At 41.1% G+C, this 23,477-nt stretch overlaps 1 protein-coding gene and 1 long non-coding RNA gene across 3 annotated transcripts in view; one reads left to right on the top strand and one right to left on the bottom strand.

Annotated features, from left to right (window-relative positions):
- The window catches only part of pde4a (phosphodiesterase 4A, cAMP-specific), a 52,455-nt gene that overhangs the window by 7,499 nt on the left and 21,479 nt on the right, over positions 1 to 23,477 (top strand). Inside the window, exon 1 of one of the 2 annotated variants that reach the window (XM_085156231.1) lies at positions 18,726 to 21,460. The exons of the other annotated variant lie outside the window; for it this stretch is intronic. Coding sequence (XP_085012357.1) covers positions 21,264 to 21,460 — 197 coding nt within the window. The 5' untranslated portion in view covers positions 18,726 to 21,263. Of the gene's footprint in view, positions 1 to 18,725; positions 21,461 to 23,477 lie in introns of those variants that run through there. 2 annotated transcript variants of the gene reach the window in all.
- LOC146519847 (uncharacterized) lies at positions 3,314 to 11,865 on the bottom strand. Its single transcript, XR_014873828.1, has 2 exons — positions 11,190 to 11,865; positions 3,314 to 10,591 (listed from the first exon to the last, which is right to left on the bottom strand). It is a non-coding gene; the product is annotated as an uncharacterized LOC146519847 (long non-coding RNA).

Genomic DNA, 23,477 nt, shown 5'->3' with positions numbered 1-23,477 from the left:
CGCCTGGGACAGAAATACAGCAGGAAATAGATTGTTTTTTGCCCATTCCCAGTCTGACTCAGCAGCACTATTACTGTGTGAGCTTGATTGGAAAAATGCTGAAAACAACAGTAAATAATATCCAGTTGCTATGAAAAATATAACAGCATGAGAGCTTGCTAAATATGCCAGTAAAAATCTTTCATAGTGTGCTAATTTAGAAAGCCGAGGTGGGTGGTGATGGTGGTAATATTATAGCTACAAATTATCAAGTAAAAAAGTAGCAAATGTACTTAAAAAACTTGAATAGTCTTTGAGATTTTATAAAAAGAGAAAAAGAGATAAAAAGAAAATGAATCACATCTCTTTATATTGTAAGGCTGATTCAACCTCATCACTCCACACACGCCGCATGCATAGGGAGGAGGTGCAACAGTAACTGATACACAAAAGCTATCACCTCATTCAAATCAGATTCAGAAGAATAATCCAGATCCATGGCAGTGTCTCCTCAGATGACCCAGGTGTTATTAAGGCTTTAACCTCTTTAACATCGATGTTCTTCTATGTGCACCTTGGAAATAGGTGATTACAAAAATTGCTCTGATTAGGTCGTCCCCTGCAGGAATGACACTTGACAAAAAAAACACCCACCACTAATTATTTCTTTATAATTTCGAACAGTAGTCTCAAAGAATGATCAAGTTTTTAAAAAATAATTGAGTGTTTTTGGGTAGTAGTTAAATATAAAACACAATTTTTTCAAGGTGAAATAATAATTTGTTATTTTAACAGTCAAAGAACAATAGTGCAGAAGAAAGTAGTTTCATGTGAAAAAGCAAAACCACCGTTAAATTTAAACTGAAAGTATTGTGCAAAAGTTTTGAGCCACCTGTCATTTCTTCATATTTTGCTTCCCAAGGGCCAGACTTTCTTGTGAAGTGTTATTTAAAGTGCTTTTTAGAAGTCTTTCAAAGCTTTTCTTTGCACATTGGGTGCTTTTTTACTCATTTTCAGTCCAGTTCTCATCCATCTAACCACTTTCAGAGAAATTTTATTTTTTTATGTTTATTTGTTGAACTATTTAACTTTGACCTATGAGTTGTTCAAGCATAAAAAGCCTTAAACTCAAGAGCTGAACCAGTGTTGATTCTCAGCATAACAGACAACTTAGCAAGGAGCCGATTTTAAATTGTATCTTTAGGCACTTTGTTCCAAGCAGCAGTTCCAAGCAGCCTGTCACAAAATACATCCTTTGCTCCAATTTCTTTTGGTCCATCTGCATTTGCTGAACCCTCGTCAGAATTTCAGCCAGTGGTGTTGGGGATCATGAGAAAATTTATGGAACAATCAATGGAGAAAAGTACTGTTAAGTTTTGATCCACCATGCAATACCATGTAGAAAGCATCTGATTGGCAGCAGCTTTATTTTTCAGCATAAAATGATCCCGAACAAACTGCCAACACAGTAAAAGCATACCTGGAAAGAAAAAACACACAATGGAACACAATCAGTCACAGATTGGCCTCCCCAAAGCCCGAACCTCAACATTATTAAACCAGAGAACAGAACAAAAGGCAGCCAAAATCCAAAGAAGAGCTTTGAATGTACTTCACGAAGCCTGGAGAGCTAATCCTGAAGACTACTTAAAGAAATGACAGGAAAGCTCCCCTAAGAGGGTCCAGACTGTGTGGGAAAAATAAATATGGTCCCAAAAATCAACATCTAAGATTATTAGAATTGTACTCAGCATTTGCCTTATACACTGTCTTTTCATGTATGTTTCAATAAATGTGCACGTTTTTAACTTCCTCAGGAGAATATAAAGAAATGAGGGGCAGCTCAAGCATTTTCCACAGTGCTGTACACGCAGCGAACACTAAACCAGGGTTTACAAATGAAGAGGAACTAACAAAAATAACCTTGTGCTGTAGCCTTATTACAGAGTAAGAAACAAGCAGCGAGACAGTTTTTGAAAGAGAATGCTCCAAGCTTGCAAATGAACAAATCATTCCTCAAATAAAGCAGGATATTTTCAGATTCATTTAAGAATTTAAATTTCTCTTAATTTAATATCTTTAGTTTGTCAGAATGCTCAATGCCAAATGACTGTCACTGCCCATTATATGTTATAATGACTCACAGTGCCTGGCCAGAGTATCAACAATAGCCTGCACTTTTCACTTTACAATACTGCAGATATGGCAACGCCAGCTGGGGCTTAAGAACACATTGTTATGCTGCTTCTTCTCAAGGTCAAGGTAAAATTGTTTTTTTTTCTGTCTTTTATTGCTGCTAACAGGGAAAGATTCAGCAACATATAGAATTAAAACACATACAATAGGTTTGTGTGAGGAATATATGTGTACACAGGGGGAAAAAAACCATCTGTGGAGCTGCAACAAGGCTTGTGGGAACACTTGTGCATTTTACATAATGCATGAAGCAGCTTATGATTTATAGCTGACTGAAGGTGTGGTAGGCAGATGCACAACTCGGTTTTCTCAGTTAGAAAAAGAGCTGCAGTTCCAGCTCCTGACCCCTGCTAGATCAAGTGTGAGCAAATGTGTTCGCACATTAAAAAGCAACAACATTCAGGTTGTTGGAGGGCAGAAAGGGAGAGAAAACACACACACATTGCTTGAGGGCTCGGGGTATTTTCATCTGATGCTACTTTTCAGTTCAAGGTGATGTGATGGAGAGCATATATATATATATATATATATATATATATATATATATATGTGTGTGTGTGTGTGTGTGTGCTCTCCATCACGTCATGTCACAATATGCATATACATATATATATTTTTTTTCTTGTGCAGGGTCCAGAGCAGTTTTTCACTTATATCATCCATCATGCAGTACACTGTGCCTGAATGGTGTTTTCTAATGATGCTGACGCAGGCTGGGACGTGTATTTTACCCCTAACAAAGCCAGAGTAATTAGCAGCAGTGTAGTCCGAGTTCTCTCTCTCTTCCTCAGCAATCCTGTCTCAGCCTCTCTCTCTCGTTTTTGTTGCTGTTTGTTTGTGCATCAAGGGATTATTGTGATTACTTATGTGATTTGGGGGTTTTCTTATGAGGGGTTTCCATAAAGAAGAACAGAACTGAGTTTTCTCTCATTCAATGCAAGTTTTCCCTCCCCTAAGCTTCTCATTTGTGTTGTTGGGGGGTTTTTCCCCCCAGAAAATGCTTGAAAGATTTCTGGTGCAATCCACAGAACTGACAGCGCACGGCTAAAAGTTTCCCAGTGTCCCTTAGCGAGAGTACCTAATCCTCACATATTTTACATCAGCAGAGTCTGAAGTCACAGACAGACAGCTAAAATCAGCTGAATCCAATCAGAGAAATGTGTTGGTTTTGCGTGGGAGGGGAGGGTGCCCTGGTGTTCACAGACCACAGTCCGTTCCTTTGCGTCACACAGGTGGGACGTTAGAAGCCCATGCTACGGGGAAGGTGTGAAGATAAGAAGACTGGAGAGGAACAGAAGGTAAATGTGGCAAACAAGGAGGCGCACATGTGTCTAGGGGATACAGGCAGAGAGCTGCTGTCTTCACAGATCAATGGCAATTGTGTATTTTGTCACATCAGATTTGATGCAAGACCTGTCTGCAATTGGTCGTGTCCCTTGCTACTCACGGGCGGAGTTTCACAAGCCACTGATGCTGTGCTCATGAACACCGGTCTTTCTTTCTCAGGGTGCTATAAATGGGGGTGGGGGGAATTGAAGCCTCCAGCTGTCAGTGTAATGAGATTAAACCAGACCAGCCTCAGCTCCCAGTGTTTTATTGAACTTTATTTCAGTTTCCATTCTGTTTTTCAATATGTATAAGGAAGATATTGAATGTGGCTGCTTCTGCGCACTAGTCCAAGAGCATCTGGTTGTGCATCAGTGTGGAGTGTGCGATTGTGTGTGTGTATTGGAGGACAGAAACAGAGAGATAATGTGAAAGACATGTGTGAGTATGTGTGTAATGTCCTCATTTCACACCCTGCAGGGCATGGTGCATCTCCTAAAGATGTGTTCAAGACGTCGCACCGCCACGAAACTTTGATTTGGTTTCCAAGCTTTCCGGCCTTTTCCAGCAGCTTCCACACGGCGCATGGCAAGGCCTGTCTGGTGCTGCCAGTGGAAAAGTAATGCTTAGCCGTGGCGCACGAGGCCTGTGCATTGCTTTCGTTGAATCCTGGTCTGTGAAAGGCAGACAGAAAGCCACACTGGCATAACGATTGTGGCTGCAAGTTTGTGTGCGAGCATGTGCTCGTGTGAATGCTTTTGTGAGACGGAAAGTGTCTGGGGACTCGCAGAGTGGGAGACATCCATTCTGTTTGGACATACTGCAGAGTCTCACAGCCCATATTCCCCAACTCTGACGTTTTGGAACGGTCTGCCAGTCTGTGACTGCTTTTTCTATCACGCCACTCAGGCCTCATTACCCAGTCACAGCTTCTTCCTCCATCATTTTGCCATCAGTCAGGGGGCACTTGGCTCCCCAGGTTCATTTCTCTGCTGATAAATATATGTTACTCATCTCCTGCTTTTTTCCCATTAGAAGAGAACATAACACTATTAACATCTTCAGCACCTTTAAGACTCATCATAAGAGCCCATTCATCAGTGGTCGGTGAAAGAAAAAGACAAATGGAGAAGGTGATAGGGGAAAAATACAGCAGGAGCAATGCTTCTTTGCATTCATATTAGAGGTAAATATGGAGATGTTCACAACTGAAATACATCTACAAATGTGTATGTACGTGTGAAAATGCAGAATGTGAAGGTATTTCACAAGATTATTTGGTTGGTTCGTGGTTTCCATCTCCGAGTCCGAGTGGTTAAAGGCTTCATTGGTTAAAATAGTGGAGAGCAAAAGAGAAACGCACCGATATAGTCGTGAAACTGCTGAGTCTCATCTGACAACAATTTTGTAAAATTAATCTGTATTCATATGGAGACTGCAAACAGTAGCCTGGCTCAGATATCTGTTATTCTGATATCAACTGGCTACACCGTAAACCCCAGAACATTGGCAGCTGCCCCCAGAGGCTAAATAACAAGACTAATGGCCCATTTTCAGTGACTGCACCATTTGTCATGTAAAATCGTGGGAAAATGAGAAGTTGCTGCAGCCAGTGGTTCTGGCATCAGAGTAAAAACAAACAAATAACTAGCTCCCGTCCCCTGTTGGAGGCGAGGTGGATTTCCAAGAGCTCCAGCAGTAAAATGGTGTCTAGTTAAAGATAATCAACAAAATCAGTGAGTCTGTTTAAAAATTGTATGAGATTAATATCAGCTGGTCCACCTACCAGTGCTACTTGGAATTTGTATTAGAAGAAAAGAAGCAAAACTACCAGTAAATATATACTTACTGGCCACATTAGATAGACCCATTTAACTGCTCATCAAGTGGGATACGGCTATCGCTAGGGTTTACAGAAAATTGTACGGAAAAGAGCTATATCCTGTTCTCTTGGAGGACATGCCTTGTTGATGCCAGAGGCCAGAGGAGCTTTGAGCTGATAGGAAGGCAGCAATAACTTTCTAATGAATAATATACCCACTCGTTACAACCAAAGTATGGAGAAGAGGATCTCTGAATGCACAATACATAGAACCTTAGAGCTGATGGGTTACAGCAGCAGAACATAGGGTCCTGCTCCTGTCAGCAACAACTCTCACTCGCTTGCCAAAACTGGACAATAGAAGACTGGAAAAAAAAAAATCCTGCCTGATCTGATGAGCCTCAACTTCTGCAGCAGCACTTAGTTGGTAGAGTCAGAATTTGGTGTAAACAACATGAAAGCATGGATCCATCCTGCTTTGCATCAAAGGTTCAGACTGATGGTGGTGGTGCTATGATGTGGGGGATATTTTCTTGGCACACTTTGGGCCCCTTACTACCAAGTAAGTTTAAATACCACAGCCTACCTAAGTATTGTTGCTGACCATGTCCATCCCTTTATGAGCACAGTGTACACATCCTTTAAGCTTCCAGCAGGATAATGTGCCAAAGATTTCTTGAACATATCAAAGAGTTTGCTGTATGCAGCAACTATGTGATTCTCTCATGTTAATAAGGATGCCAATCTCTGAGGAATGTTTCCAGCACCTTGTTTAATCTATGCCATGAAGAATTAAGGCGGTTTTGAAGGCAAACAGAAGGTCAAAGCCGGCAAAGTGGTTGGGGAGTCTGCAGAATTACCATAGATGAATTCGATTGCCCAGCAAAAGTGACAGCGACTCTGACGCTTCAGGATTATGACAAGACATGTCAGATTATTTGCATCATCCGTCATCCATTGGAAACAGGCCTGAGAGATGAGATGTTCCCACACTGTTTTATTGTTGTTTGTCAGATTTTATTTTTCATTATTAATGCAGTATTCCTGTCAGGCACCTATGACCATATTTAGGTAACAGATGGGTTATGGGTGAGTGGACAAGACTTTTGGTCAGGTCTTGATGGGACAAAGTTAGACGGAGGCTGAAAACTTTAAGCGTGACTTGATGTAGGGAAAAGAAGGAAAAGTGGAAAGGGCACATTTGAATTGGGGAACACAAGTTTAATACTGCAGTGCTTGTGCTCAAAAAAGGGAGAATAAGAAGGACAAGAGGGCAGTGAATGACATCAGAACAAAACTGACAGACAGATTGACTCATCAGACAAGCATGTCGCATTCACTGCCAGGCTGCACGGCAGTGGCCCTGATGCAGTTTCAGAACAAATTAATCCACGCAGATAAGGCTGCCTTCTTCTCACTAATGATATCTTACTGCTATTTAGGATAATCACGTTGATTTCCTTATTGTTCTCTTACTAAGATGATTCTCACAGGTACTGCCTATTTCTTATTATTGTAATTATTAAAGTACTATAATTGTTTCACAGCTTTTCTTTTACTGCCCCCATGAAATACAGAGCGTCTTCTATCTATGGGGATGTAGTGTAGCTGAGATATTATTTATATTTTGAGGCTATAATCTTAAAATATAAATAGACTTCATGTAGTATCATCAGAATAACTTAAAGCACCATTGGTTAATATTGGATATTTCTACCATGGTAGGTGCATTATTCTAGAAATGCATCAGTTGATTGCAACATCTAGTTGATGGATGGTTGTTGAATTTGGTCTAGAAGTTTACAGAATTCATTAGAGTGCAATACTTTGACAATAAATTAAATTTTGATACCTAGAAGTTGAATTGTAATGGCTATGCTATCCAAACTTTTCATCGTCTTAGCTCTAGCGAGATCAGAATTTCAGCTTTTACAAAATAACTTACATTTTAAAAAGACTAATGGCGTTCCCATTTACTCTCAGCTGTGCTTATTTCCAAATGTTAGCATGCCCTGTACTCTAAGAGAAGGCAGTGGACATTAGAAAGGGGGAAAAAAAAAAAATTCATTTTCTACCCGTGTTGTCATGAGCACATTAGCATGGTGACATTCATTTTGAGTTCAAAGCAATTCTGCGCTTCTCAGAGCTGCTAGCATGACGTTATGCTGTTATATTTAAAATGGGTCAAATGACTATGAAAGATGTCACATGACAAACAGTTATGCAAAGGTCTGCACGGTGTCAGCTCAATGTTTGGGATTTTTCTGCCACTCAATTTTCGTTTTTTAAGATCAGAGATGATGTGCTTTGATTATTTTCTTAAAAATCAGCTGCCTTTAGCACTGCAGTTGGATTTAACGTGAAAGGCAACACATCGAAAGAGGGAAGAAGTTCTTCAGTGCGCATGCTTTTCCTCAGCCACGCCACAAATGCACTAAAGGACAATTCAGAGCATCAAGCTAAATGGGCCATTTCACCGGGTGTTCAAATCAACCTTGTACGCTTTCACACTCAGCTGCACCCCTGCTCGGCATTTGTTTTCGCACCAAATTATATTGGTAATTATCCATCATTCCAGGGTAATATACAGCCAACCATCTTTGTGCTTTGGAATATGTATGACGAATTGGATGCCAAGACTGGTTATGAGTGTGCAGCTCATTTCGAGACTGAATTCGTGGTGACAGCATTTGAATTTACAGAAATGATATGGAAATTTTTAGGTCATGGCATTCAGATAGATAGATAGATTAGCGATCAGTGGAAGTGAGCAAAAACACAGATGGAGGATAGTGAGATGGTGGGGAAGAACATAGACAGAGTGACACAAAGGTAGCACTGGATGACTCACACTCTTCTCTCATTCTCTTCATCTCTCTCCAGTCTGGATTTAAATAAAAGAGGCCCAGCAGCCCCAGCCTGCAGAGAGGGAGTTGTGCACTCCATCTCAGAGATAGGGTGATGTGCTAAAAATACCACTTCTTGTGTGGGCTTGTTGGGGAGGAAGGAGGGGGGCAAAAGAATGGGAAGGGAGGTTTATGGATTTGGTGGTATAGTACAGACACTAGTGATATCACTACTTTCCACAGTCCAGCCCTATCGCATTTCAAGCTCGTCTTTTCTTTTGATCTGTGCTCTATAATGTTCACTAATTGCGCCTTGTAAAAGCACTCTTCCACTTTCGAGGAACGCTGGTCAGTGCAATTAAAATCTAGTTCATTACGCCAGAGTCTGCTAGAAACTGCTTTTATCTTGCTGACCCCCATTCCTTCTGCGAATCACACCCCCCACTGCTCACGTCTCTCCTTTGAGAAACTCCATTAAACATCAAAAGTGAATCAATATCAATTTATTGCTCTCGCTGTTGCGTACACACCAGTTTCTCTTCCTGTCGAGGAGTTGCTCTCACAGCTCCCGATTCATCTGGATTTTCAGTAGTGGGAAACTAAACAGGACACCAAATGAACACGTCTCACCATCTGTCATCTCTCAGGATGGTTCTCCTCGTCAGCTGATCCATCTGTTTAGCTCGGCTTCAGTCTCTACAACAGCAGAGAGGAGCAGAAGTAAAGCAGAGCTTCGTTACACGAACATACACGGAGCTTGCTAAACGGAACAATCCTCATTAAGTGGACCGCTATGGTTTCCCGCCCCGATATTCGGAAATTAAAATGTTAGAAACAGCGCTGCAGAGTGGGATTCAAAAAATACTTACCTTCCACACCTAACAGCCTCTGGGATCTCAGAAGGGATTTGCATATGAAAGGGTAGGGATCTCCGTGGAGGACGGAGGATGAGGCGTGAAGAAAGGAGAACAAGTCAGGAGACAGGAGGGGTTTCTGGTTGAGCTGGGTGTACAAAACTCTGTTGTAATTATTCATTGTGCACACAACCAGAGTGAGAAAGGATATCGATGGGACGATGCACTTATAAGTAACAAAGAGCTGTTTGGTTAATCTGTGATAACCCTCTCGCCCTCAGTTACGCAGTAATGTATGCTGAAGACATCAGAAAAACAGCAGTCATCTATATTGTGCAGTAAGAACACTGTTTTTTGCTTTCTTTGATTTTACTCTGCATAAGAGACTGCTATTTTTACTGTCAGCATGAAGCGTTATGCTTTAATGGTCTTTTGGCTGACTTCGTCTAGCTCGTTGCATACAAAGACCCCCAGGACATCAGAGCAGAAATTCAATCTAAACATACGGAGAAGTGAAGGAGCGATATTGATGTCCAAATAGTCAAATACCACTGACTGGCTAAGTCATTAATCTGACCCTGGTCCAACCAAGCATGTGTTTCAGTTTCTGATGACAGACTGAAGGCAGGAAGGCCACAAAACAAGCAGGAAGTGAAGATGGCCACAGTACAGGCCTGGCAGCACATGGCGTCAAAACTCACAACCAAATAGCAAATATAATAATAACCTATTAAATGACTTCCTGTACCCTGAAATATGGAGTTTTATTTTGATATACAGTTAGGATACAGTTCCAATATTTTTAATCTGATGTTTATGTTAATGTCCTGATATTAAAGCAGAGAGGCAGCATGACTTCATAGTTTCAAATATAATTAATGTGTACATTGAGCAAAGAAGCGTGTTTTCTGATTTTGAGTGTTGTGCTGTTGGCTGTGTCACAAATTCTCAAGCGGAAAGCGACAAAACGGGCTAGTCTCCACCTGTAGACGAGAGACTCCTGCAAGTTTTCAGGAGTTCAGAGATCTGCTGATGTAAAGTGACAGATGCCTCTGGTGGGTTTCGAAGAATACAAAGTGTAAGGCAACCCACAGAGCAGCAGAACCCAGATTCCTCAGGTGAAAGAAAATACTCAAAGCTTTGTACGTGAACCCCTCAATCCCAGTGGAATTTATTTTGTACAGTGCATTAATAGATTAAGAGGGCTGGCAGTGGCTGTCCTTTCACAAAGTGAAGGGCCTGTTGCTTTGCGGAATAAATGCTGATTATCCTGTCTAGTGTAGCTCATAAAATAAATCCCTTTCCTGTGGCATTTGCCAGGTGTGTGATTGCGGCCAGTCCCTCTGGGTTCTTCTTGAAAGGCCTGTGTTGTGCGCACTTTCAGAGGCTGAAGCCAGCTCTGTGTTCGGCCGCCTGGAGTTGGGTTGCGATCCTGTGGGCAGGATAATCTGCTGTAATCTTTGGCTCTCTGATCTGACCACAGCAGAATAGAGCTGGATGGGTGGGATAGACTACCGAGGGAGTGGACAGCAGACATGGCAGGGTTGAACGAGATGAGAGCCACTGTACTGTAAAAAAACCCCCCAACAAAACAGAGATACCAACCAAGCACAAAAATAAACATGCTGTTTATAGCTTAGAAGTTCAGTATATAGTATTCTCATGCATTAAACACCTTTTTAGTGACAGTGTTAATGAATTGCAATATCAATATTGATATTAATGAGTGTGACAATCCAAGTACCTCAACGCCTCTCTCCTGCACTAACAAGGAGCAACAAGCTCCCTAGCTTAGCACAGTCTGCTAACCACTTGCTTTTATTGACTCCTGCACATCAATAATAATAAGCCTAAAGCACCAACTTCACACAAGAGGACTGAATCTGCCATTAATTACTGCTAGTGACATGTTACTAAGGAAGCAAACCCAGACCTGTAAGACCTGGGCATCCAGTTTTAACAAGGGGTCTGGATTTTGAACAGGGTTAGAAACCTGCTGCCTGCTTTTTAGGATAAAAAAAAATGTCGTTAACACTAAAAAAAGATTGCTGGTAGTACAATTAAGATGCTTAACCCCTTATGTTTTGATCCAAAAACACTAAAAATTCTTACCACAGACTCCTCAGTTTGAGCTAGAATGATCACAGAACAGTTTCTTAAACTCACCATTTAAAACTTCTGGATGCAATGTGTCTCAGAGTGGGATCACTCGAGGACCTCGTCCTTCTAGCTTCTCGTCTCTGTGTCAAGTTTGTGTCTCATAGTCTGGGTCTCTGTGTTCATTACTTCCTGTCTTATTTTGATAGTCTCTCATTCACTGTGTGTTGCAGTCTATTTAATCTCCTTTGTCTAGTTACCCCTGATTTGTTCCAGCTGTGTCCCACCTGTTGTCGATCCACTCATTGGCTGTGTCCCAATTCAGAGTCTGCACGCTTGAAGTACGCGCACTACGCGTACTACGTAGGGTGCGTATTATAAGTACGAGAAGTGCGGAAGGGTGAGGCTTGTGAAATGGGATGGTCTAGCCTTCGTCATGCTGTTCAGGTTGCCTAGCAACCATGATACTAACCGCGAGAAACGTCTCATACAGCTTTGTGTGACATAAATGAAGGAGAAAAAAATGTTTTGTTGGTCATTCATTTTTGTCATGCCATCACTTTGATTAGTTGAGAATCTGAGGCTGAGACCACAGGACTGTAAAACATAATAGTTGGGCTTCATTTCTGTACTGAACAGTCATTTCAAGATTAGTTAGTAAAAAACAATTAGCTAATGTTGTTCATGAGACTAAAATCATCTCACTGTGGTAATGTAAATATAATATGGCCAATATTATAGTATTGTCAGATTATTATGATATCTATATATATATATATATATATATATATATATATATCTTCGGCCGCTCCCTTCTGCCGTATTTTGCGGCAAAATTATCCACACCCACCGCCGCGCTATGAATTGTGGGATATATGGGACCACGACGGCGCATTTGGAGTATGCATTTGAAGTATGCATTTGAAGTACACTTCGAATTGGGACAGCCGTCGTCGCGTGGCGGTGACGTAATCGCACTTAAAATGCGTACTTCAAGCGTGCGGTCTCTGAATTGGGACACAGCCTTTGTCCTGTGTGTGTATTCATGTCTTCAGTCTCCCTCTGTTCTGTCACGTTGTTGTTGTCTCCCCTCTAGCTGTGTGTGTTCCTGCTCATGTTTTCTCCTGGTGATACTTCTCCAGAGATGGTTTGTTCCTGGCTTAAGTTTTCTTACATTTTTTGTGAGTCTTCAGCAAAAAAAGAAGTTTTTTAATTTTCACGTTGTTCTCAGTGAGTCCTGTATTTGGGTCCGACCTTTCCTGGCACACAGCAAGCCCTGAGAAGGCATTTGCATTTGAGGTTTCTCTCAAACATGTTCTGCCCTGTGCTGAAATCACAGTTCAGCAGTGGTAGTGTGTTGCAAGTCCTCTGGCAGTCTATGAAAGACCTGTCTACCTGCAGAGAGTGTCTGCTGTTGATGGAGGCGGTGTACAAAGTATGTGGTAAAACCGGTCTGTGGGCTACTCTTCCTTCTGTTGTTGTTCGCCTGTCAGCCAGTCGAAGAAGAAGAGCGAAGTTACAACGTACGAAGAGCTGAAGCGAAATTGTTTAAAAACAATAAAAAGACTCAACTGCAGCTGCTGTCTGTGGCTTTCATATCATATTTTTTGATCTTTGATTTATCTGCACTTCTGCCAATCCTGATGAACTCTGCTGTCACTCCCCTCTAGCAACACTAATCAACCAGACAGCAATCCAGTGACACACAGTGGCATTCACATCCAGCAACGTGCGGCTGGGATTTTACACAACAGGGTGAAAACACCTCTCCGTATGCTGTTTGTAGAGAAATACATACGCAAATGGACACAACTGCATTACCATAAATTACGCATTATGTGCATGGTGTGCCTGATGGTTGTCAGTGAAAACATTCCTCACTGCTGAGAATGAATTTTCACACATCGCAGTGGACGCTCCAAGCATTAGTCTCAGAGAAGTCAGTATACCCGGCAAGGCTTCCAGTGTTCCAGCTTCCATACATTGCTACTAGCTAATGTTGCTTCCCAAAATTGTGCTGCCCTTAACCTTGAACTTAATTCTGTCTAAATAAAGCTGCTAAATTATGCACTGTTAAATTATAATATATAAGGTATTTGATCTATAATTTTGAATGTGAACAGAAATACATAATACAATTAGAAAATATGAGATGTGCAAAGGCATCACATGCCTCTGGAAGATATACAGCTGATGTGACCAGTATGGTAGGGTTAATATTAGCAGAACATTTCATTCATGGAGGAACCTTTTCTTGGTTTAGGCATCAAAAACTGAACTTTAGTTGTCTTTCTTTAGGGTAATTTTAGGTAATGCTATTGTTGCTTAAAAGGACAAAGCCTTTTAAGCAACATACCTCTGTGTGAAAAACTAAATGCAAATTTACTCACTAAGCTAAACTCTCAGACTGTTGCTAATATATGCATAAACTACTGCAGACGAAACTTCAGATTACATCTCTTTTGGGCTCTTGGGGGCTCTTGCTGTTACAGCAAGTGGTTTACTAACCCATCCTTCTCTGTAAAATTCCACTCATGATCTCATCCTTTGCATGTGTTCAGCTTAGAGAAATAGAAACGTCCCAGCCCTCTGTTTACCACCATTAGTGAGTCACTCTGACCTGTAAGCCTAAACTATCTCCCTCCCCTTACAAAACATCTCCCATCAGAAGGCCACAGGTGTTTTTTTCTGTCTTTCATTATGTCCAAAGCCAAGAATGTCAAAAAAAAAAAACCCAAAACGGTCAAACGCTAAAACCCAAACAGAGAACACACAAAAGACACACAAAATTTCAGACTTGATGCAAAAACTCATGCACAGAACACTCCGTGTGTGGTAAGATAAAATGCAACAGTCATCAAATATGAGTATTATACAAGAAGTAGAAGTTTGATAATATTAAATTATTGTGAATTTAAACTCAAGAGAGCTTTAAATACTCCAGTGTCTATTCTAATCTATAATTATCTTGCAAACACGCTGATTAATTAATGATTCTCGAGTTGGTAATTATTATGTTTTCCACTAATAATATGTCAAATATTTGTATGATATATTTGAAAAATTCTAAACATTATGTTATCAATATATAGAACTCCTTCACTCTGCATAACTATCTAATCCAGTCTCTTAAATTGGACAATTTGCTGCTTTATTGCTACTTTAATGCTAGCAAAATTATATTTGTTTAGATATGCAAAATGGCAGTTAACATGGTGCATGATAAAGTGTGTATTTTGGTCAATTTTAGCTTACAATGAATGAACTAGTGGTAAAAAGAAAGAACAATTACTAATTACTCAGGTTTTATAGGATTGATAGGCTGCCTGGTATAACTTATCTGCCTCTAACAGCTTCATCCAATCAGTCACTGTCAAACCCGACTGTTTGACAGCGTTTCCAGGTGTATGCTAGCTGTAACTTTGAAATGCACACAAGCTGGAAATGGAGATTATTTGCCTTCAAATGGGGCTATAGCATTGCCAACTTCCAGCAACCACTCGCAACCAGTCGGGAAATATTAATCTTTTTCCCTCATGACCAGTGGTTGCCGGTTGACCAGCATAGGCCTGTATGACCTGACCCTTATTTGCTTGCTCATACATTTTCACCATGACTGGCAAACGTGCAAGGTGACAGACAAGTTAATGTAATAAAAACCCTCAATTCAGTAATTATGCTGATCTAAGCAACAGGATCGTGACAGCAGCCGACTTAAAACCTTTAACAAGAGCTTCAAGTAGAAACCAAAGCTGTTGAAAAGTAGCAGCAAACAACCATTCAATTATGCTGAAATTTACTTATCTGGTTTACTTTTGGTCACAGGGCGCCATGTAATGAGTGTGGTTTTTCTCACAATGTGGAGTCCAGCATTACTGGTGAAATGTGGAACTCTTGAAAAGTGAAAGCGTGGGGGTAGGGGCTGAAGTGGATCTGAATTTTCGTCAGGGGTTAGCACTGTTTTGATTTTTATTGTAGAAAATTTCTGTGACTCATCTCTGATGCTGGATGAAAAGACTCAATAATGCCTTCTGAATGCAGATGGGTTTTTTTGTTTTTTTTTAGCTGGATAAGGAATGAGATTTCTGGAAAGATTTAAATCAGCATGAATGGATGCTGGCTGGTATGCTAATAAGGTGGCAATGTTTCTTAACGAACATAATTTGATGAGTTTAATGAGCGTTCAGCTGCCAGGTCACAACGAATCGAGATGCTTAAATATCTAATTATAAGTTCTGAAATCGTTATGATTGTAACAACGGGAGACTTGATTTAATTATTGAATTAGTGATGACACGTTAGCAGATTTCAGCAAATTCGGGGGATTTTAGAGGGTGCCTCCTGACCAGACAGTTACTGCACCATAAGCAGTCTTCTCGCATCTCTGTCTAACTGATTATTACTGTGTCCTGCCCTTTTTTCCCTTTTCCATCTATGCCATTGCATTACTCTCACCCCAGCACTGTGAAGCTCCAGTGACCAAATGCCCTTTTGTTGCCCATGTGGCTTGTCTCCAGCACTTTCCCTTCAGAGCGCTTGCCTCTTGTGCATTGTACTGTAAATGTCGGCATTAAAATGTAAGGAGTCATGAGCGTGCCTCTATCTCTCTTCTTATCTGGTGTTTGCCTGAGAACACAAAGGGCAAGCTGAGGCAAGCGGAGATGGCAAGCCTGCTCTGGACATGTCATTTGAGATGTGTCAGTTACGGGCACGCTGCCCTAAAAGCTTTGCCCCAGCCTGAGAGTGCTTCGTAATAAAAAGGTCTAATGTGCTCGATAGATCCGCTGATGATTCAACAGCAGCAATAAGAGTACAGCTGTGATTACATGGTCAGCCTATAAAAGTAGCAGCCTTTCCCAATTTGCAAGTCCTCACTCCTCTTCCCTTCAACTGGCCTGACTGCCGCCCCCACAGTGGTAGCAATCAGCCAGGTGCTAAATGCCTGGGTGAGGCACAGCTCATGGGTGGGTGGGTGCGTGTGTGGAGGGGGGAATGTTGTGGAGGGGAGGCTGAAATTGCACGTGGAAATAAGCATCTGTGCTTGCTTGGGAGAGGAGGAAGCGGGGGCAGGAAATAACTGTCATTCTCCACTAAGGCTGAGAGTACAGACTGAAGAGAGAAAGGCTGACGGACTCACACAGGTTAATCATTAACTCGCTGAGCTGAAGAAAATTAAGAAAAAGGATTGTTGGGGCGGGTTTGGAGTATATCGTTTCTTTTTTGCAGTCGTTTAAATGGATGAGCGTTGCTTCATCCCTTCAGAGAGGTCTGATTAACCGCAGTGCACAGTGTGATGGGGAGAAAGCAGAGCTGACACCAACCAGACTGTTGGGAAAACCCTGATAAGGCAGCAGGCTGCCCCTGCCAGGGGCTTCCTCGTGATGACTGTTAATGAATAATCGATAGCAAGCGACGTTCAATGGAGGGAGTGTATGTAAATCTCCTCTACGCTCTCATATGGACTTATAGGTTTAATTAAACTAATCGCTGTATTGACTTAGGGCTCCGTAGCCCTTTGAAGCCTGCTGTAGTAATGACATGAAACCAGGCTTCCCCTTTTGTTGCAGAAATGTATGCAGTGAAGAGACTAAATGAAGTGCTGCTGCAACACAGTCCAATTTTCGTGGTTCTCTCTGCACACAAGGACTCTTTGTAAGAAAAGGCGCAGCTGTAATTTAATAAGCAAATAGAGATGCATTAATACCTGTGCATAAGACTTCTCAGTGTAAATACAATGCAGCTTGATGTTATAGGGTTAGTGAGCATGCAGGAAATTAGCTTTATTTTCCAAGTCACTGACAGACTACATCTCTCAGTCATGCAAATCAATCCGCATTGTTAACACATATCTATAACCATAGGCGTGCATCACAGAGCCCCAGTCATTCACAGAGGGAAGCATTCAGGTAGCTATATGAGAGACAGCAGCTTTAATCACGACAGAGATGGTTTGCTATCGCCATTAGGAGTGACTCTGTTGGCACAAATCCCCCCTTCCCCCTGAAACCTCTGATCATCATGTCATTGTCTGCAGCAATACACTCCAGGGACTCAGCTTTCACATAATGAAACCAAGAGCTGCCCACAGCCCGGCTTATAATCACCCTGCGTATATGTGTGCGTGTCCGTGTGTGTATGTGCGTGCATCTAGTTCGCCTTTTTATAGTGTTGATTGAAAACAAAAGAGTTTCAGCATTAACGCTCATCTGTGTGTGCGCTTAAGCGTATCATCGGGGTGTGTTTTTGCCAGTATGTGTTCACGCGCGTGTGTGTAACAACCACGGGTGTGCATGAGTCACTTTGAGAGGTTTCACCAGCTATTATCGAGCTGGGACTTGGTATTTAAAAGGAGATAGAATAATTGTCTCTTCATCAGCTCTCCAGAGATTACAACAGTAACTGTCAAGTGAATTTGAATTCTTGACATTTTCCCAAAGTCTAGCTGTGAAAGGCACTGTTCAAACAGGCTGTATGCAAGGCCTTTTCATAAGTGACTTTCCAAGATGAGCTCCACCATCCATCCTAAGTGCATCACAAACAAACGGTAGTTGCTCTCTCCACCAGGAAGAGAAGTGAGGGAAAAGACAGATTCAGAGGAAAAAGTAAACCAATGAATGCAGAAGACAAGAGGCGAGAAGGAAACGGCTCGACGAGGCATCTTATCTTCGGCGTGTTCTTCGCCGCACTCAGGCTTTAAGCCGCCTGCTGAAAGGTGGAACACTGAATTCATGCAGCAGGTTTTGTTTGGGTTCTTTTTGTTTTTTTCCTGAAGCTGCTGTTGCAGAAAAAAGGCTGAAGGAAAAACAGATACTATTCACAAGTCATCTCATTTATGCTCTCATTCGGTATGTGCGCAGTGTATATTCAAATTGTGATACAGAGTTTGAATAGCTTTCTTCTTTTTGTATTCTCACTGCTGACACACACAAAATCAAACACACACACACACACACACACACACACACACACACAACTGTAGGTTTGTATCAGCATGCACACAGACTTCCACAATTTGAAATATTTGTATCCCAAACAGGGACAAAAGGTTAGTCCTGCAACCAAAACCAGGAAGCGTTTGGATGACATTTTCCACTTAGACAAGCAGAAATTAAGAATTGTATTTAGTAAACAATCAGCAGTATGAGAGCCTCTAAAACATCAACTGTATTAATGATTCTTTATACTGCAGAAGCAGAACAACCTGCAGCACAGACATAAAAAATTAACAGGCGTTTCTGTCGCACGAATATATATATATATATATATATATATATATATATATATATATATATATATATATATATATATATATATATATATATACACCCACAAAATGCAATGTTTTATCACAGCTGCCTTAAATTACCATATCAGTAATCGTTCCTACAATGGTTAATTCACCAGGATGTTCAAGCTTTTTTTTTTTTAAATTGTGATTTTTAATGCTTAAATATAATTATTGTTGTCATCCATGACATTTCAAATTTGCAAAAAAGCAGAAATAATCTATTTTTTTTTATTAAGATGCTAAATTACAGTTAATTAATTGCATTCCTGAACAGAAATTAATTGTCATTTTTAACTTAATTTTAGTGCTTAAATGTTATGCTTCATTAATTTCTCAGTGAATACAGTGTGCCGCCTCAAATTTGGGTATAAAAAAGTTAATTTGGTAACTTCCTGAAAGTTTTTGACAGACTTTTAAAATATTTTTCTTGTTTTATGATAGATGATCTAATAAACTAATTCCAAAAAAATATAAAGTCACTGGTGGGAAACGTTCATGGCAGTTGTTAATCTTCCAGGAGTGGAGTTCACACAAAATTCCCTCCAAGGTTAGACGACACAGAGAAGATGCAAAAACACCCGAGACCTACAACTACGACTCTACAGTCAAATTTCAGCAGCATCCTAAACGTTAAAGTTAATGACAGTTCACTTTGAAAAAGAACAGAAACAAGTATGACTCATTGGGAAGGATCCAGGAGAAATCCTGTTTTCTGTAAAAAAAAAAAAAAGAACAGAAGAACACAACTTAAATTTGCAAAGCTGCATCTCAACAAACCCAAACCCTTCTGGAGCAACGTCATTTGGTCATTTGACAGTATGTCAGCATAACCACCACGTACCAACTGTCAGTACGGTGGTGGAGGGGTGATGATCTGAGTTTGTTTTGCAGCCACACGACCTCAGCACCTTGCATCAAATCGACCATAAACACCTCTGTGTAGCAAAGCATTCTGGAATTCCATGTGAGGTCATCTGTCCAGCTAAAGTTTAATGGAAACTAGATCGTGCAGCGGGACTGTGAGCTCGTGCACGGCAGCTAATAAAACAAAAATGAAAAAAAGAAAAAAGTTAAGGTGATGCAATAGTGGAGTCAGTCCGGACATTAACCATGCTAAGAAAGCTGTGGAGAGACCTTAAGAGAGCTCTGCACCAACTAATGCGCACAAACCTCAATGATATGGCCCAACATTGCGAAAGATGAGTTGCAAAAAAATTCTTCCACAACGACGTGAGTGACTCATAAAGTCATACAGAAAATGATTACAGAAAATGATTACCTGGGGTGCACTTTTTTCACACGGCTACAAGTTATTTACACAGTGTTGATTTTTTTAACTTCAGTAACTATGCCATCATGGAGTATTACACAGCGCTGGTCAGTGTAAAACAATAAACACTGTGACATTTTGGTACAGTATCTAAATAAATTGCACAGACTCTTTCTCTATTCAAAGGAAATTGCTAAATTTCCAGCAGCGTTGTTTCCAAATGCCATTTTGGTAATTTCAGGGTTAATCAGTTAGTCACAAAGCTATTAATCAATGCCTCCTGGTATGAAAGTAACAAATAACACCTCAGGAACAGCGCTGACAGCTAACCTGACACCTGCAGTGCTTCAGTGGCTCCAACTTAGTTTTAATAAACACTATAGAGACTTGTTTCATCATTTTTAGTGGCGTGTTAAAAAAAACCCCCAACAACCACAAAAAAAGAACAGCACTCTTCACACAAAAATTCAGCTTGGGGCTGTCTACTATTACTATCTACAATGCCATCACTGAATTAGATGTGGTTGACCTATGCACCTTGTCTGAAAGCTATTTCATGGTCTAATTGTTGCTCATAGAGAATATTATGCTAGAACCGTGTCTGTTCCCATCTAAAGGCCACAGACAGTGCTGCTGGTGAAGGTTGTTGATGTCAAAATACAAAATGTTTTGGGCGCAAACCTTGCACGCTCTTTTAGTAGATCGTGTAAACATTTACACAGGGGTATGAGTCAACCCATTTCCCCCTGACTTTTTCTCCCTCTCTCTCTCTCTTTTCTCCTCCTCTCTTTTTTGGGCTGTTTGTATCTCCTCTTCAAATCCTCATTACACAGGCTCTGCGTGTTTCTCTATTCTCTCGCCTGTGGTCTGTTACTCGTACTGATCAGCCTTCCTGTTGCTGCAGAGGAAGTGTGAGCAGAGAGATAAGGCTAGTGAGAGCACATGCTTTCATCAGGGAGGTGGGAGGGGGGAGAAAAACTTAGACGAGAGGGCAAAAGGCTGGCTAATTAGGAAATTAGCAGTTGGTGCATTAGCGGCAGGGATGTCTTAAGAGTTGTGAACGTGAGAGCAACAGCAACATGGAGACCAGGAGGGGACGGAGGTCCGGTTTGGATCAGCCTGTATGGGAATCAGAGTTGATGTGGTGAAACATCAGAAGAGCTCTCTGTGAGGCTGTCAGGGGTGAGGAACACACAAACCCGCTCAAGCAAGGATTAAAAAGACCCAAATTAATCCAGGGAACAAACTGAGGATGCAAGAAGGGGGAACTGGATTTAAGGTATCCAGGGCATGAGGATCACATCACAGGATACGCATGTTGATGAAATTTGAGTCCTCCAGTGTGAGACGTGTGCAAGAGCAGGACTAAAGGGAGGATCCGGCCTTGTTATTAGACCTCGCTCTGGATTGAGGACAGTTTGCAGCACATACGTCAGGTGCTTTGTTTTTTTCTGCCTGAGTACTCACTGAAAAGTGGATGAGGGGGACTGCGTGGGAGGGAGACAGCCACAGAGAGCAAGACAGCCAGTTGTAAGTGGAGGCTGGGGGAGTTTTCCTTCGCCTGTCAGCTCCAGCAGGGCCAGCAATGACTCAGAAGAAGCTGACACGACAGCTGACATTGTGGGAGAGTAGTGAGGGTCCACCTCCGGTGCCCCCGCTCACCTCACCCGTGTCGCCAGGGGATCAGTCTCGGGGACACGGAGGAGGCTCTGCTCTGTTTCGGCGCTTGAAACTAAACCGCAGTATTCAGGAGCGCAGACGCTCATCTCACTGTGTTTACAGGTACAGTTGTGCACCAAGACACTGATATTTAATGTCCTGGTCGTGACTAAGCAATCTTTGTTCATTAAAAAAAAAGAAAGAAAGAAAAAGAGAAAAATATTCAGAAGATATGTGTAACAGTTATACCTTAGTTCAGGTGCGGCGTGACCATTTCAGCGTTTGTCCAATATGACTGTAATGCAGCTCAATAAAGTGGATTTCAGAGCAAATTATTCCATGCACACACTGTTATACCATTAGTCAGATGGATTAGATTTGGAGAAGTGCTGAATTCAGAATGCTGGAGTCTCATAATTACTCTGAAAGTCTGCAGGAAAAAAAACAAACAGGGATTAGCGCATGCAGCTTGCAGAGAGTCCCCATGGCAGACATTTCTTATGTCTTCTTCATTACTGAGGAAACATGTTTAATGATAATTTGATCTGCTGCCATATCCTCAAAGCCTTCTGGGGCAAGGAGTGCCTCCTAATTGGCCAATTTATAAGTAAATTCCAAAAATATCACACTTCATGCTTAATTTTAGAAATTGAACTGAAGGGCGTTCACAACTGTGTTGACAACAAAAGTTTGGGAAGTTTAGGAGACGTGGAGAGGTGCTGAGGAGATAAAAGTGATCCTATATCAAAAATAGATGCTGCCTCTGCTGCTGCTTTTGCTGCAGTGCAATGCGCCTACATATCTGTCCTTGTCATCCCAACATTTAAACGCAGGTAAATATATATGAGGAATCCTGTTGCTGTTTAGGTGTGTAACAAACATAATAAATCCAGCAGTGTACCTTTCACACATGCCGTCAGATAAATTGGTGTCTGTCTGCACTGCTGCCTGAACACTGTCCATCTTTTTCTTGTTACATAATGCCAAACTCTGAAACCCTGTCGAATCAATACTGACTTCAGTTCTGTGTTGCAAGATCTAATCTTGCTTTCATCTCAAAAAAAAAACAACAAAATGCCAGAGGAATTTTTCTGACGTTTGGAGACTAAAGGTTTGTGACTGAAGGTGGTTTGGGGGAAAAAGAGGGGAGTGTAATCTGAGCAGTATGTTGCTGTGCCCCCTTGGGTTAAGATCATCTGGGTTACGCTCTGAAATTTGAGGAGAAGGGAATTAATTGGTGATTTGCAGAGCTGTAAAAGGCAATAACGAAGTTATCATCGCCACAATTTATTTGGTACTTTGGCAAAAGATGGCGAAAGCTGTAGTTTACCCAATGGGCACCTCGAAGCTGCCTCCTAGAGCGAGAAAATCCCCACAGAGTCCCGTGTTGAAATGTCAAACATCTTTACTGCCTGGCACAAAATGGGTTTGCTCTCTGTAGCAAGTACCAACCTATAAATAAAACTTATAATGTCAATACACAAACGGGCTTTAAAGATCTCAACCTAGAGGCCTAGTGCAATATTGCTATATAGCATCATTGTAAAATTCAGGAAAGCAATATATGCTGAGCTTTGAGAATTTTATTAATAATATTTTCCTTTTAAAGGTTGACTTTTGAAAGCGTGATTGGTCTCGCCCCCAATTTAGTTGATTTAAAATTCAGCAGCATAGAAATGTAAAACAACATTTGGTCAGCCGTCTTTCACAGTTAAAGGTCCTCAAATTTGGAATATTCTGGAAATAAAGACATTGAGTGCTTTGAAATTTTTAATGCACAAGATAAAACTATGGCTTAAACAAAATAACTTTTTTTTTTTTGATGAAATGGGTGTCCTGTAATTCTTAACTCTTGCTCTTACAAGTTTGCAGTTGCCATTGTTTTTGCTATTTGGTGTACTGTTTGAGTCTATACAAGCTGATGGAAACACAGCAGGAGGTATCTGGCACTTTTCCTCTGCTAATTCGAACCAGCTCTCTTCAACAGGTTTGTGTTTTGGTACCTTTTGGAGCATTTTTAATGGAATTATCTGTCATACATTATGGCTTGCTCTGCAGTTGACTGGGCAACAGACCATCCAAAATATCTGTGCTCGTGCTTTTAGTCAGCAAAATCCAATATTTTATGTGTTACCTCTAA

The sequence above is a fragment of the Neolamprologus multifasciatus genome, chromosome 4 (assembly GCF_963576455.1).
Source record: "Neolamprologus multifasciatus chromosome 4, fNeoMul1.2, whole genome shotgun sequence".
Taxonomy (NCBI): Eukaryota; Metazoa; Chordata; class Actinopteri; order Cichliformes; family Cichlidae; genus Neolamprologus; species Neolamprologus multifasciatus.
Note: the sequence above shows the minus strand (reverse complement) of the source record. Positions and strands in the feature narration are given on the sequence as shown.